The sequence below is a fragment of the Cavia porcellus genome, unplaced genomic scaffold, assembly GCF_034190915.1.
Source record: "Cavia porcellus strain 051 isolate PalLab524CR breed Dunkin Hartley unplaced genomic scaffold, mCavPor4.1 scaffold_2, whole genome shotgun sequence".
NCBI classification, from domain to species: Eukaryota; Metazoa; Chordata; class Mammalia; order Rodentia; family Caviidae; genus Cavia; species Cavia porcellus.
In genome coordinates, this window is record NW_026947485.1 from 53431839 (window position 1) to 53448453 (window position 16615).

Genomic DNA, 16615 nt, shown 5'->3' on the forward strand with positions numbered 1-16615 from the left:
TTGTCTGCCCCATAGATTGATTCAATTTGAGATATATTTAGTACTGTTTTACTACTTTTATTTCCTTTTGAAAATGTTCTGTCTCTATTTTTCATATCAACTGATTAACATAATGGTTTTATCCTTCACTTTTAGAGTTTCTAACAGTGAAAAATGATTTTTGAAATATCACTTTGGAACTCGATCATCAGCAAATGCAACTTTAAGAACCAAGCGTTAAATCAAACATACTGGCGAGCATACCGTGGACGCTATCATATTAAAGGCCGTTGGAGGCAGGCTAGCATAGTTTGCACGCCTTTGGGCCTATTTATAGAGCTGACTCCTTTTTGCAATGTCAACTGTAACACTACACTTATTTTAAGCCTCAGTATCTCAAATGTCAGCCCCTACTAGTTGTACAATTCTTTCTTATTTGATATCACAGAGCCCAATGGAGCCTGCTGAAGTACCCAGTCCGTTTAGCAAAGAAAATTTTTTAGAAATTCCTAATTTGTCTGATTCTCCTTGTGAAGATGAAGAAGTTAAAAGTAACTTCAAACCTGGCTTCTCTCCTCAGCCAAGTAGAAGATGTTCTGAGTCTTCTGAAGACATGTACCTGGACACACCAACTTCAGGTACCAGAAGAGTTTCATTTGCAGACAACTTCGGATTCAATCTCGTGTCCATTAAAGAATTTGATTCTTGGGAATTACCAAGTGTTTCCACAGATTTTGAATTGAGGAAGGATATTTTTCACACTGAAGAATACATTTTATCTCCACTATTTGACTTGCCCTCTTCAAAAGAAGACCTTATGCAACAACTTCATGTACGGAAAGCAATACTGGAATCCACTGAATATCCTCCTGGGTCGACGAGTATGAAGGGTATTATTCGAGTTCTGAATGTTTCTTTTGAGAAGTTAGTGTATGTGAGAATGTCCTTAGATGACTGGCAGACATATTATGACATTTTAGCTGAATATGTTCCTAATTCATGTGATGGTGAAACTGACCAGTTTTCCTTTAAGATTACATTGGTTCCTCCTTATCAAAAAGATGGCAGTAAAGTTGAGTTTTGTATACGATATGAAACTTCTGTTGGTACATTTTGGTCAAATAATAATGGCACAAATTATATATTGCTTTGTCAAAAGAAACAACAAGAGCCAGAGCCTGAGAAGCCACAGGAAGAAGTTTCTGGTAGACAAAAAAAAGGCTGCTTAAAGGTAAAATCAAGGTGAGAGTATATTACACATTCTTCTTATTCACTGTCTTTAAAGTTTATGTCACTATTTGCTTTGTGTGTTGTAAAAAATAACCTTTCTATTAAAAATATATTTCTTGCTATGTAAAAACAAAGATGTCAAATTTTAAAAATGCTAGTGTTATTTTAAAAGAGCACTGTGGAATTATTTCTTCCATGTGAAGAATATTATTGCTATAATATAATAGATGGATGGGGGAGAGCAATGTTGTATTACTTGCTTCATGAGATATGTTAATTTTTAACATGTTAAAACTCTTCTGACATGTAATGTATGTTTTTTGGTAGTTTTAAAAGATATATACAATGAGACTTTTTTACTAACATAAAACTGTATTTCAGTATACATTTAGTACTCAGAAATTTATAAATTTCCTCCAAGTGTCACGGCAAATATTTTACTAAATGTTTCAGTCATACAGAGATATTTGGAGTGAGTTGTGTTAAGTTAAATAATAAGAGTAATGGCTCTAATGATAAGCTAACAGAAAGATGGAAGCATATGAGGGATGTAAACATTACAGACAAACTTTTAGTATTGTAACAATGAATCAGTATGAAACAGAAATTAGTATGATTTATTAAAGTGAATTCAATGCAGTAAAAACGACCCAAATAAGAATAAAGATATTTAGTACATAGATTAGACATTTGGGATGTGACCCCTCATTAGTAACCCTACATTCTGATGTGTGTGTATGTGTGTGTGTGCATGTGTTTGTGTGTGTGTGCGTGTGTGTGTGTGTGAGAGAGAGAGAGAGGGAGAAAGAGAGAGGGAGAAAGAGAGAGAGAGAGAGAGAGAGAGAGAGAGAGAGAGAGAGACAGAGAGAGAGAGAGACAGAGACAGAGACAGAGAGAGACAGAGACAGAGACAGAGAGAGACAGAGAGAGAAACCCCAGTGACTTTCAGCTATCTCTAAGAAGAGAGCTGGCTAATTTCCATGACCCTAGATTAGTAGCTGAAACATTCAAGCACAGTGAGACCCCTTGTGCTCCTCACAGGATACTGAGAGGAAAAGTCTACATTGCTCCTCTAGCTACAGGCAAATGCTTGATTATCCTCTGAGTGTTTCATTCTAACTGTACCTAAATCCAAAGATTTTAGTATTGGCGGCAGAAATAATATAATGAAGAGGGAATCATATTAGTAGCAAGGTACACAGGTTGCAATTATTTAAGCCAAATTTAATTAAAAACTAAAATGCAAGATTGGGAAATTTTTAACCTCTCAATGTTTTCATATGTAAAGCAGAAAGATAATATATCTCTATTTGTGCTAAAATAATAATTTCAGATTTTATGAAACTACTTAGAAGCACATTAACTGTATCAGCAAAACAATTCAGTGCTATTTAGCAAACTAATTTTTATATATAAGTGTACACAAATTCAAAACTTTTAAAAGAGAGATTATAATCAGTGAATGCCTTTTTAAAGTGTTGCAACTTACTTTATGTATTAGAGAAATCATTTTGAGAATTTAAAGCCTTCAAGAGTCCATAAAAGAAGCAGAATTCAAACTTAATGGATTTTTCTATGAAGTTTTACAATTAAAAGCAATGCATTTTGAACTATTGGTAGGAGGAGGATTATTTTGTTAAACCAAATTTGACCTAATACCAAAGACAAAGAATAGGCAAGCATATAGGCCCAATCTCCTACCCACATCATTTTTTAGAATGTCTCCTGGTTATATATATATATATATATATATATATATATATATATACACACACACATTTATATTCAGAACAGTAATCACTGGATTCATAGCGGACACCATTCAAGTTTTAATATTGCTTTGGGGAAAAAAAAACCTGAGAAGAACTAAACCACAAAATGGTCTAAAGGCCTGTAAAGTTTCCTAATGAGTTATAAAAATGGAAAAAATCTCTCTCCTTCAAAACCACAAATACATTTTCTGCACCTCTATAACTTAAAAATGACCAACATAATTCAAACCACATTTTGAAAAAAGCATTTGCCTCTGGAGGAGGCTCTTTGTGCTGGGTTTCAGTCCAACATGAATTTTTACATCTGATTTATATACCACTCAAAATGGAGTGTATAAAGGAAATCCTGACAGATCCTTAGAACACCATGTGCCATAATAGAATATTTATACAGCTTTTCCATGATATAATTTATATGCAATGGGGTTTCAAATATTCCTAAAACCCACACAAGAGAATATTATCAAATTTCTAAATGAATATTGCAGTTGGATTTCATTGGGAAGAATTTGGTTTGAGAAAAATAGCACACCCTGTTAATACTGTTTCACAAAATGTATAGTTGGGTAAAATAAAAAATGAGTTAATGCTTATTTGATAAAAAATTATGGCTTTGAAAATATCCTAACCCCTCCAAATAGTTGCAAGATTTAAAATATTTTTTCCAAGCATTTCCACACTTCCTATGTAGCTTAATTTGTATGTTATTTCCTTCTTGTGTTTTCCTTAAAAACAAAAGAGAAATATATGTGAAGTTTTGTTTGATATATGCATGTTAGATTAACAATAGTGTCCAAAGTATCTGAGAGTAAAAATGAAAATTAGGCTGTCCAAGTGCACAGAATAGTATCTAACATCAATTAGTCTTAATACCAAAGTTAATTTGCTATCAGGGTTTCTGAGATTGTATTTTCTGGAAGTGTCAATAATCCCTTCTAATAAGTATGGAATGAACTATGGGAACACATTCGGGAAGGAAGGATCTTTATTATGTCAATCACTCACCCAGACATTGTTTTCTCTATGGAGATTATTCTCAGGTCAGAGTTTTCAAATCTGTGTATTGATGTGGTTTGTCTATTTTCTTTTGATGTCTGTTAATCTGTGCACTTTGAGTAGAAAGAAATATCTAGCAGGAGAGGAAAACAGAGTTTTTAATTCATAAGCATGTGACTGAGAATGATCCAAAGATATTTAATTGCACTCATAAGGCATGCATCATGAGATACTCGTTAAGTGTCACCACATATGCAACACTGAGATATGAGCTAGCAAACAACCTAAGCAGATTTCAGATCCACCTCCCATGGGCTTGCTTTAATAATCAGTAACAAAAATGACACTAATATAAATAGAATTAAATGTATAGAGATAAACAATCTAAAAACTGAATTCAGTGAAAGCTGAATAAACAGCATTCAGTGATACCCATAAAACGATAGGTTTCAGAGTTGACTATATCCTAGTTTGGAGATTTACTATATTGTAGCTATGTGAATCTGAGCGAGTTAAGCTTGGTCTTGTCATTTATGAATTTAGAGTAATATTGCTTTGGCTAATAGGGATTGTTTGAGATTTCCATGAGCATATAGTCTTAGGCAGATAAATATTAGCTGTAAAAAGAAAAAAAAACACAGTGTTAATTTTACTTTTAGAGATCTAAAACACTTTAGTAAGATTCAAGCTGTACCTAAGTCCCTCTCCTTTCATTTTCAAAGCTCTCAAATTCTTAGTTTTGGAAAGTTATTCCTTTCCCTTTTCTAGGGTTTCAAAGTCAACAATAAAAGTTAGCCCCAAATTATCTTAAGATATGTGTCACTTATATCTGGAGCATCTTTAAAGCTTGAAGAGAACTTAGAGACTATTAAAATTCTCATACTTAGTACCTGAATTATGAATAATGAAAGTACAAGGGATATAAAGGCATTGATACTGGTTTTGTGTACACATGCATATTAATCCCAGTGAAATATATCCGCAGCCAATAGTTAGTAGGCATATATTTCACTGGGGTAGCTCTGTGATTGTGGATGTATTACCTCACTTCTCAAAGCATCAGTTTATTGACTTGTCAAATGCAGATCTTGATGCTTGATGTCACATTGATTAAACTAACTGAAAATGAGATTCTACCATTAAAGCTTCCACTAGTCAGTTGGGCAACTATGAAGCAATCATGTTAAGCTACCTTGGTAATTATGATTACCACAATCAAATCTTTTTCAGCTAATTTCCTGATACTTGGATTTGTATTATTTCTCCAGATATGATAAATTTCCCGGTTTGAATTCCAAAACAAATTCAGCAAATATGTATTATGGATCTGTGCACCAGTTAGCAGTAACCAACTGAGAAAAGGCTTGAAGACATGAGTCTAAGACAAGGAGTAGACCCAAGAGGAAACAGGAGAATAGGAGAAACCAGAGTCCACCAGATTCCCTGGTTGTAAATGGAAGCCAAAGATTTAAAAACTCAACATAAGCACTATTTAAATTTCAGTTTTTCTAGAATGTGTAATCTATAATTGACACTGGATATGGCTAGAGGAGTGGCCTTCTCACCGCCTGCCAAATGTATGTTCTCAGTAGTCACACTGGTTGACTTTACCTCATTTCTTATTTTATTAAGTGAAACAAATTTATTATTGTAGGTGAAGAAACAAGATGATATTACTGTTGGAAGGTATTTATAATTTGGCCAAGTAAATGCAAATAAAGTCCTAAATAACTTTAGTGCCAAGCAAACAATGAATTAGTCCACTATTTCTTATGTTTGAGGAATAGAGCCAGGCAATTCAGGAATAGGGAAGTAAGAAACCCTGTCTGAAGTGCAATCTTAAGAATGTCTTTTATTTCAGAAAATTATTACAATGGGGCCAAGAAAAACATTGGAAATTGGGCCATAAGGTATGGCCATGGTGCCTGTTGCAGTCAAAGCCATAGAATTGTAAGACTTCCTTAATTTACACTAAAAGCATAATCTGGAGACCTGGAAATACTGGAGAAAAGTATAATTAGCTCTGTGAGGCTTTTGGGACCTAATGTATTCCATAACTAACTCGTGTTGAGTCCGCACTAATTGTGGGAGCGGGGTCTGTTGAAGGGGAGGGGCTTCTGGCAAGTCCACATGGAAACATAAAACACAGCTGCACAGGCCCATCAGAGGGTGTTGGAAGATGCCAGGTGGTTGACAGCAAGAAGCCAACTACCTTGCAATTTCCTCGGAGATCTATTGGAGCCATGTGACTTTTTGGTTTTATGCAAATCCACACCCTGGTCAGCCTAGAGTATTGTTAGATTAGTAGGAAATTTTTCTGAAAGAACAGGAACAAAGAGATTCTTTCAACCTCCAATTCACAGCAGCCACTAAGAATGCCTCACCTGAATTTTTACAGTAGAGGAGGACCCAAAATGTTGAAGCCAAAAGTTCTCCAGGCCAAAAAAAAAGATGGAACAATTTTGAAGTGAGACAGTGTGATTTTCCATTTTGTTCTAATTCTATTAGTTGTGACTCTTGTCTCTGTTTCAAGTTTTTACCCCAACTCCCAACAAAAATAATACAAGGAGACTAAAGTGGAGGGAACTGAGGAACATATTATGATGGTATTATTACCCACTGTCGTTTTAGACTTAAAAGATATTCTGCACTCTGACACTTTACTTCATAACTCTCTCTCTCTCTCTCTCTCTCTCTCTCTCTCTCTCTCTCTCTCTCTCCCTCCTTTAAATAGTCACCTCTAGAACTTCCAAGACAATCTTTATCCTATAACTGCTGAGATCAGTTGCACAAAAGAACGTTGAGATTGGGTTGAGACAAAGGAAATGGATAACTTTAGAGCAGAGATTACTGCAGTGTACAAGGCAGATTTGAGTTCATAAATGTGGTACAGGACTCCAAAGACGTACAAGGACTCAGGGGGTCTGGAACATGTCTATGTATTGGGAATGGCAGATTCCAAAACCAATGAAGCATAATGAGAACAGCAAGACTTTTAAAATAAGGCAAATACGGGCTCTAACAATTATTTAAACTTGGATAAATTTTATTCTGTATCTGTTTTATTTAGATGTAAATAGAGATTATAATTTCTATTTGGTAGAGTTGTGATACATAGATACATAGCAGCTAATGTGTATGTACATCTATTCCAATTCTTGAACTTTCTTAGCTGCTCCAACCAGTATTACAGTGGCAATAGTGGTAAGTTCCATGTTTTACCATATTACATACGGATAGTTCTATACTAAGGATTAATGGAGAAATGCTTTTTTCCCTCATTATCCCTGCTGCCGGGACCTAAGCTAATAGTATAAATAACTCCAAAGTTAGTCATACTCAATAAACTCTTAGGCACTAGTCAGGAGCACTCATATTTGTACTTCTGTGGGAAAATGATTCATATTCTAGCTATTCTTTGTTACAGAAAACTTTAGAACATTACCTGTTTGTAAGTTGGAGAATAGCTTTATTTTTAAAATGAGCTACAACATGTTTTTCTCTTAAGATAATTTTTAAAAGGTGTTATCTTTTTGATCAAATAACTGAAGTGGCTTCACACAATTCACCATATAATCCTTTATGCTCATGAATGGAAGATCAACTCTAATTTGATATAATTCTTTTCCTTTAAGAAAATATATTATATACCATTTTGTTTTGATCTTCCCTCTGTTTAAAAGTACTCTTTGTGGGCTGGGGATTTAGCTCAGCGGCATAAGTGCCTGCCTTGCAAGCGCATGTTCATGAGTTTGATCCGCGGTGCCTGTAAAAAAAAAGGAGAAAAACAAAATACTTTCTGTACCCACCACAGTGTGAAGGGTAAATAAAACTCCTTGAGATATTCTTTCAAATCTTGAGAATTTTGTTCTGCTGGATCTGATAGCCATACTAGGGGCTAGTATGTGGTTATCCATTGGGTAACTTGTTTTGAATGAATTATGAGATTCTGTTTACGTATTATATTTAAAATAGGAATCAATTACTAAATTGAACTGTTATACTGTTTGGTAATAAAAACTGGTTGTATATTAAACACAACTATGTTAGAAAATTCTAATACCCTTTCTCCTTTTGTTACTCTGAAAATAATCATCTGTATTACCCATCAGTGTTGTTTAAACTATGTTTGAAATTCTAGTACTGTAAGGCAGTGATTGTGGAGTAGTGGATCTCAATTTAACTTATCTGTGAAATAGTGAATCTCAATTTAATTTATCTATTTTTTAGTTCACAATAGTAAGAGTGATCAAATGAATTACCCTTCAAAATTGATATTTATAAATAATATTGAATAGTGAAAGATACTTATTCTAATTACAAAAATACTTATCCTCATCCACCTATAACATCAGAATAGCACTGAAGAAATGATTTGTTATACAGAATTAATCCAAATTTCAATTCTAATTTATTGACTCTACATTACAAGAAAAAACGAACAAATCCACAAGTTAAATTTTATTCTTTAAAAGTAGTTTGGATTTTTAAAATCCATTTTCAAGTCACATGGAATTCTTTTTTAAATTGCAGCTTCCTAAATTACATATGAAATGTATCTTATTAATATCTACATTTAGACACAAAGGTTTATAATTTTTTATTGATACAATTAAAGGTTTCAAAGAATTTACCATAAAAAATAATTGCATTCAAGTGTAGTGCTAGAAAGATTACATTATTCTCATGTATTTTTAAGTAGGTGCACAAAAATATCTCGTGTAAATAAAGCTAAAACCATTGCCTCTTACCTTAATAAAGCAACTGATGTCTTTTAAATTTTTTTGTCATACTTGTGATCAAACCCAGGGCCTTGCGCATGGTAGGCATGTGATATACATCTCTAGCCCACTTGATTTCTGAATGATTTTCACTGAATCATAGTGTACAAGGGATAAGCTAATTTTATCTTTTATTTCACATGAAATTATTTTGAAAAACATCCAAGTAAAAGGGCGATGCAGTCTCTTCTTAATCGTCTCTCCTGAGGAGTGCATTTTTCAGTAACCTGTTCTGTAAAGAAATCCTGTGACATTAATGTAGCCATTCATATTATTCTATCGTTAATTTAGTCATTTATATAATGTGATTTGAAGTTGAATTAAATGCTGGAAGCCTTGTCTTTATGCTTTAAAATTAAGCAGGTTTCTGTCACTGATTTCTATTTTCCATGTAAATAATCTCAGTAACTTTAGATGTTTCCCCTGAGCATTAAGCTATTAAACTTGTAAACTAGTTTGTAATGTTTTAGTGCAAAAGTCAGAGAAGTGCCCATTACAGGCTGGATTCTCGTCAGGGGTGAATGATGTCAGCATTAAAGGGACTTTACACTGGCGGGCTAGATGGGCAGGGGCAGCCAATGGGCTAACAGCAGGCTGGCTTCTAACCCTGCACCTGTAGCTGAGTGGCAGAGGTGTTATTATTAAGGTATATCCATCCTACGGAAGCCGTAGAAGAGGAACAGAATTTTACAAAATTAGAAAGTTACAAGGACTTTAGAAGATCACTCAGTTTACTTTTTCAATCTTACCTCGAAAGTTCTATATTTGGCCAATTATTTAATATTTTCTCTATTAATAATGTTTCACTCAAAGCTAAGTTTGATCAGCAGAGTCAATTTTGTAGACAATGGCAGTTACATGAACACTCAAGACATTTATTTATAAATTCACTTTCCTCAAATGAAAGTGTTGCTGTTTGCCATTATTACTGGGTGTGCTTTATTTATAGGCAAACACATTCACATTTAGTTGGAGCCTGGGCCTCTAGTCTGATATTTTTGTGTCTGGAAGGAAGTGCACCTGTGCCGCACCATGTACTCTTGATGAATCAGTGTGGTCCTGATGTTTCCAGTGGTGCCATTTCTAGCACTTTACATACAGGAACTATGTATTTTTCAGCTTTTCACAATGGGCTTTATTATTTATAAGTTTTATATTTCATTATATAGTTTTAGTCCTTTGTGAAAGTCCAAAAGTAATTTTATTGTAAAGCACTCCAGTCAGTACTAGGGCTACTTTCTTCCCTTCCGTTCCCTTCCCTTCCCTTTCCTTTCCTTCCCTTCCGTTCCCTTCCGTTCCCTTCTGCTCCCTTCCCTTCCCTTCCCTTCCCTTCCCTTCCCTTCCCTTCCCTTCCCTTCCCTTCCCTTCCCTTCCCTGCCCTGCCCTGCCCTGCCCTTCCCTTCCCTTCCCTGCCCTGCCCTTCCCTTGCCTTTCCTTTCCTTTTTTTTTTAAAATTTTAGTACTGAGAATTGAACTTAGGACCTTGCACTTGCCAGGCAGGCAGGCACTGTGCCACTGAGATATACCTCCTGCTCCACTGGGGCTATTTTGAAAGGAAGTTTTTACTAATATATCAGTCTTCTAATTTTGTATCTGAAGATTTATAACATTTACCATAGCTTGGATACAAAAGCAGGTAGGGAGTCTCACTTCATGCATAATGAACTACGTTCTACTGACAATTTCAGTTTTATGGTATTTCATTGCATTAATATATAAGTTTGTTCTTTATCAATTTAGAAATTTTTATTTTATGAGTTTAAAAATATATTTTCTGTAAAATCTCATATATCAAAAGCAAGACCAGTGTGATTTCAAATACAAAATAATTTGATCAAATGGAATTTATTTACTCAGGTCCAGGAGATACAGAAAGGAAGAATCTGGGTTTATGAGTTGTGCTCTGAAATTCCCTACTGCTCTGAACCATGGAGCTATATACCAATTATTCATAAGGAACTTATGCAGTCTTTATTATACAAATAACTCTTTTAGGTATCTCCTATATTCAAGCATGGATTTTGTTAGGAGGTAATATTTGTATACAAGAGCAGGTAGCTATGTATGCAGTGTATGCCAAGTCAAATGAGATGCAGAGGGACTCAAAGACAAGATAAGGTAGAAAGCATGAGCGTAATTATAATGCAGGCTACCTCACTTAAGGAAAGCACTACATAAAAACTGAACTGTAATTTGAAATAGTAAACTTTACATAGAGAATGGGCAAAGAAACATTTATGTAGAGTAAAACTACAGAGTTTTAAAAAAATTTTATTTAAAGGAAAAAACTGTATAAGGGTACAAGTAATACAGAATTTCAAAAAAATAAACAGTAAGAAATCACTAGTCAATAGATCAAATATTGTCATCTTAGAAATAGTTGTTCAAGTTACAGTATTAAAGCATACAAAGTGGGCATTCAAACAGTGAGACTGCAAACAGTTGTGTTCAATGATCCAAAAAAACTTAATAATATAGTCATGTATCTTACACACCTAAACACACTTGTAGTTGTATCCTTTAGAGCACTTTCTTTTCCTCTCTTTTTAACAATAACACACATTTTGGCTTTTATTACTCTCACAGTTCTTATTACTTTTTTTGAAGAGAATAAAACCAAATGTGATATAACAAAGCAGTCAGTCAAAACAAAGGATGGACATAGTACATGATGTAAAAACAGAATACAAGGTAATCAACAATGATTACCATACTGCCTCTTGCTACCTTAAAAAGAATTGACATATCATTAGGTATAATAAAATTGAACAAAACAGAACAAAACAAGACCAATAAACCTAAACATTGGAGACATTACAGGACTTCAAAAGAAGATAATAGTCAAACCAGAATGGGCGTCACAGTGAATCTTACTGCCTTCAAAGTAGTTGCCTATACCCTCAAATTGATTCTGTCAAACAGAACAAAACAGAGTAAAATCAGTCAAAACAAGATGGTGGGAGCAATACAGAGCTTCAAATCAAGTTAATAGGAAATCAAAAAGTTACTATGATATATCCTGTTATTTTTTATTTTTCCCTTAATTAAAAAATAATAATGATAAATAAATTACTTTAAAAAATGGGGGGATTGAGATGAAAGAGGACATAACAACATAACAATACAGGTCAAAGCAGAATAATTTAAGCAACATAGTGTTTCACCAAAAGATAATCCGACTTAATAGTAGTTACCATAGTGCCTCTTTCCTTGAAATATTTGAGTATAACGTCGTATACTGTAGCATCAAACATATCAAGACAGTGTGAAACCATTCAAGAGGATGAAAGCATTACAGGGTATTTAGAACCAGCTGAAGGAAAACAAACAAGGGTTTCTATATTATCTCTTTGCCTATAAAAATTTTTGTTTATACTATCACATAATAAAATCCAGTAAGATACAACATGATAAAACCAATAGAGACAGAAAAACAACATTTGGTGGGACTTCAAAACAAGATGATATTAAATCAGCACTAGATATTATGATGTCTTGTTTTCTTCATAATAGCTGTTTATATCATCACTGACAATAATATCAAACAACCCAGGTTAAAACTATTGCAATTAATGAGTGAAAACATTATATGGCTTCAAACTAATATGATTGGAAATCTGATTACCACATACTTTTATGTATTCTTATCACTTATACTAGGGAAACTATTCAGTATTCATACATGAGTTTGATTTATTTCACTTATGAGTATGGTCTCAAGCTGCGTCCATTTATTTATAAATATTTCAATGTGATCCTTCTTTATAGCTGAGTAGTACTCCATTGTATAAAATTACCACAACTTTTTTTATCCATTCCTCAGTTGATGGACACTTGGGTTGTTTCCAAGATCTGGCGATTACAAAATGTTTACATGGGTGCACATATGTCACTGTGGTATGATGCTTTCAGTTTTTCTAGGAATATGCCTAGAAGTGGAATAGCTGGAACAAATGGGACTTCCAATCCCAGCTTTTTGAGAAATCTCCAGACTGACCTCCACAATGGTTGCATCAGTCTACACTCCCACCAACAGTGCAGGAGAGTTCCTTTTTCCCCACAGCCTCTCCAGCATTTGTTGTTGATGGTTTTCTTGATCCTGGCCATTCTTTCAGGAGTGAGATGGAATCTCAGTGTGGTTTTAATTTGCATTTCTCTAATGACTAATGATGATGAACATTTTTTCATGTATTTATTTGCCATTTGTATTTCTTCATCTGAGAAGTGTGTATTCATCTCAGATGCCCATTTTTGGATTGGATCTTTGAATTTTGGGGGTCTGACTTTCTTAATTCTTTATATGTTTTAGATAGAAGTCCTTTGTCTGAGGGAGAGTTCACTAAGATATTTTTTTCCCAGTTTGTGGGTTTTCTTTTCACTATGCTGGAGATTTCTTTTGACATGCAGAAACTTTTTAATAAGATGTGATCCCAGCTATTGATTCTGGGAAGTATTTCCCGTGCAGTTTGACTCCTGTTCATAAATTCTCTACCTACCCCTATATCTTCAAGGTTTTTACCCAATTTGTCTTCCAATAGATTTATTGTTTCTGTTTTAATATTCACATATTTGATCCATTTAGTTTTTAATTTAGTACATGGTGATAGGCATGGATCTAGTTTTAGTTTTTGGCATATGGAGAGCCAGTTTTTCCAACACCATTTTTAAAGAGACTGTCATTTTTCCAGTGAACCTGTTTGGCTCCTTTATCAAAGATAAGGTGGTTCAGTGTGTTTGTAGCTGTGGTTGTATCTTCTAATCTATTCCACTGATCTTCAGCTCTGTTTTGATTCCAGTAAAATACAGAGTTTTTAACAACAACAAAAAAAAAGTTGATAGGTTCTGAGAGTCAATCAGATTGCCAGAAATGAAATTATGTAGGTTACAATAGAAAACAATGGTTAAAAAAGAATTTACTGGTCTTACTGGGCTGAAGATATTTTAGCCACTATGCTCCAGAACAAAGTCTTATCTGCTATATGGTTTTAGAAAAACTATGCAAGATAGAATGGAGATGAATGGGTAATTCAGATAGCTACCTATCAAGGGAAAAGTTAACTGTAAATGTCCAATAACATGTTTTTCATTAATGATGTACTATGATGTTCACTGCATTGAAAATCTGCTCCCAGTATTGAACATCATCAATAATTATGACATTATGGATGAAATAATCTTTTCTATATTTATAACTACTTTTTATTTGCTGTTTCTCTACATACGCTGATATATTTATACCATTCTTTTCTCATCATTGATTGAATTCTGTTATAGGTAAATTTTAACATAAATAATAAAATACCTATTATGGCGACAGATACCTATTATACTTAGATATAGATAAATTCATACCTATTTTATGGTTGATTCCTCATATTAAAATAATCATACTGAAGGTAAATTTACTGTTTAATTAGTTTTGATACAAATATTTTATTAAAGTCTAAAGTTAATTTTAAATTTAGTAAGAACTATTAGTTCTGGTAGTTCAGTCTTAATTCTTGAAAGTCTTTATTTTCTTAAAAGGATACATCAATTTATTTACTGTGGTTTCTTCCTTGTGGTTGAGAAATCATGGATCTGGGTTACAGAAAAACATCATTGAGATTCAGTAGCCAAGCACTTATCATGACTTCCAGCCTGCAAATTGATAGGAAGTAGCATACACGTACACATGCATGATGGATTTGTGGATTTGTATCCATTTAGAAGAAATGAATTAAAGGGTTTTCATTTAGTAAACAAATATTTACTAAATTTATATTATGTTCTGAGTATTATCTTAAGCACCGTGAATATATCTTGGAAAAATGACAACCTCTGAAGTCATATCATCATGTATTAAATTCTAATGGAAAGAAAAGTAGTAATAAACAAAAATGTATAAATACATTATGTTAGAAGTCTGTAAGTGCCATTGAGAAAATAAATGCAGAGAAGCCTGCATCCATGTGTATTCTTCCTTTCCTTTCTTAATTGAAGAATGTAATCTGTTGAAAGGTGATAACTGATAGGAGACTTGAAGACATTTAGCTATAAAGATGTACACGTGAAGAAACTTTATGATTAAGGAAACAGCCAGCACAAGGGCTCTGAAGACAAACTTAATGGAAGTGTTTTAGGAGTAAGATGGGAGACATTGTGACACAGCAGAGTCAGTGAATGCAGGCAAAAAATAGATGAGGACAGGAGATTGCAGAGCCAATCATAGATCGCATCATGGTTCACTGTAAGTCCTTAACTGATTCTCTGAAGGTGAATGAAAGGAGTCCGTGAAGACTTTCTAAAAGTGACAGATTATAACTTATTTTCAAAAGGATAATGCTGTGTGCAATATGGGAATACATTGCAGAAAGTGAAAGCAGAACAGTTTGGAGACTGTTTCAGTAATTCAGGAAGGAATGACAAAACTTTGAACACAGGAGAGCAGTAAGATAGCAAAAATGGAAAGAATTTCCCGTTGGGCTGAGATCTGAGAAAAACTAGTCCAGGACTGTTGCTGAGCTGGGTGGTCCATGAGATGACATGAGAAAGACTGACGATAGAGATGGGGCTGGGGGGCACATGGGCCCAGGAGCTCATGCACCTGTTCAGTTTAAGCTGCCTGTCAGGAATTCCATTGGAGAGATGAACTATGTACTTACATAAACAACTCTGGATTTGGGAAAAAAGTTCTGGGATACAGATGTAAATTTCAGAGTTGTCAGCTTGGAAGTAAAAATGGAGAGTATAACCAAGAGTGTAGAGTACATAGAATACAGAAGACAAAGGCCTGATCTTTGCGTGATTCCAATGTTAAAAGTCCCGGGAAAGATAAGGAAGCAGGAAAAGAGACCAACATCAGGAACCAAGGTATACAACACTCTTCCTGGTCTCTAAAACTCACAAGTAAAATTGCATCTATGAAATTATATCACTGATGTAGCCTTAAAATATCACTTTTAGTATGTTCTTAAAGTAAAAAAGAACCCTCCTCTTCATAATTTCATTTATTCATTTCCACAATCCTGTGAGGTAGCTCAGGCTGGCATTATTAACTCCACTGTTACAAGTGTAAGGGGAGACGTAAGAAGATCTGTACATTTTTTGAGGTTTCCAGGGACCGTGTGGGTTTTGAGTGAACTCAACTAGTGTGGTTTTGTCACTGTGACCCACGGTCTTTCCGTGGTGATCTACCACCCCGCACTCACAGCTAACTGGTCCAGTTTGCCCAGATGGGAAGATAGTTCTATTGTAGATATCTGTGGCATGGTGATTTAGTTTAGTTTAGTAAATCAATTTTTTTAATATTAAGAATAGTTCAAAGGAGAAAGTAAAAGTAAAACTTGACCTTAATTACATAATTTTCTTTGCAACATTCCTATTTGAGCCCATCCAGTTTTCTTTCCTTAGGGATAAATAAATTTGGGATACACACTTCACGCTATATTCCTAAACTAGTGGAAATATATTCTGTTAGTGGGTCTCCTATAGATTCTTGGACTTATTTCCAACTTGGATATTTCCTGCCTAAATGTTTTCTGAGAGTAAGGGGGAGTATAGGAAAGGCGTAGATAAAGATGCATTTAGTGGCTTGTCATTCACCCCTAACTCTTTTGAGATCTTTTTTCTCTTCTTGTGACTGCACTCTGGACGCTATCATTTTGGTTCATCTTTTCCACAGCATAACCCGTTTATTTTACTCTTTCGGCAATGGTGAAGTTGCTATAGCTAATCTCTTCAAAGAAGAAATTCTACATTAGAATTATCTTCAAAAAGCACTAAATCCTTGTAACTATCATTGTTTTATTTTCAACATGTCTTAGTTATTTTAACTACAATGTACTACGCATATTGGATATGTTTAGGTAAATTGGT

At 34.2% G+C, this 16615-nt stretch overlaps 1 protein-coding gene across 1 annotated transcript in view; it reads left to right on the forward strand.

Annotated features, from left to right (window-relative positions):
• The first annotated feature begins 355 nt into the window (after positions 1–355).
• Ppp1r3a (protein phosphatase 1 regulatory subunit 3A) overlaps positions 356–16615 on the forward strand; it is a 42910-nt gene continuing 26650 nt past the window's right edge. The window contains exon 1 of the mRNA XM_003475131.3: positions 356–1221. Within this exon, the coding sequence (XP_003475179.2) occupies positions 380–1221 (842 nt within the window). The 5' untranslated portion in view covers positions 356–379. The remainder of the gene's footprint in view (positions 1222–16615) is intronic.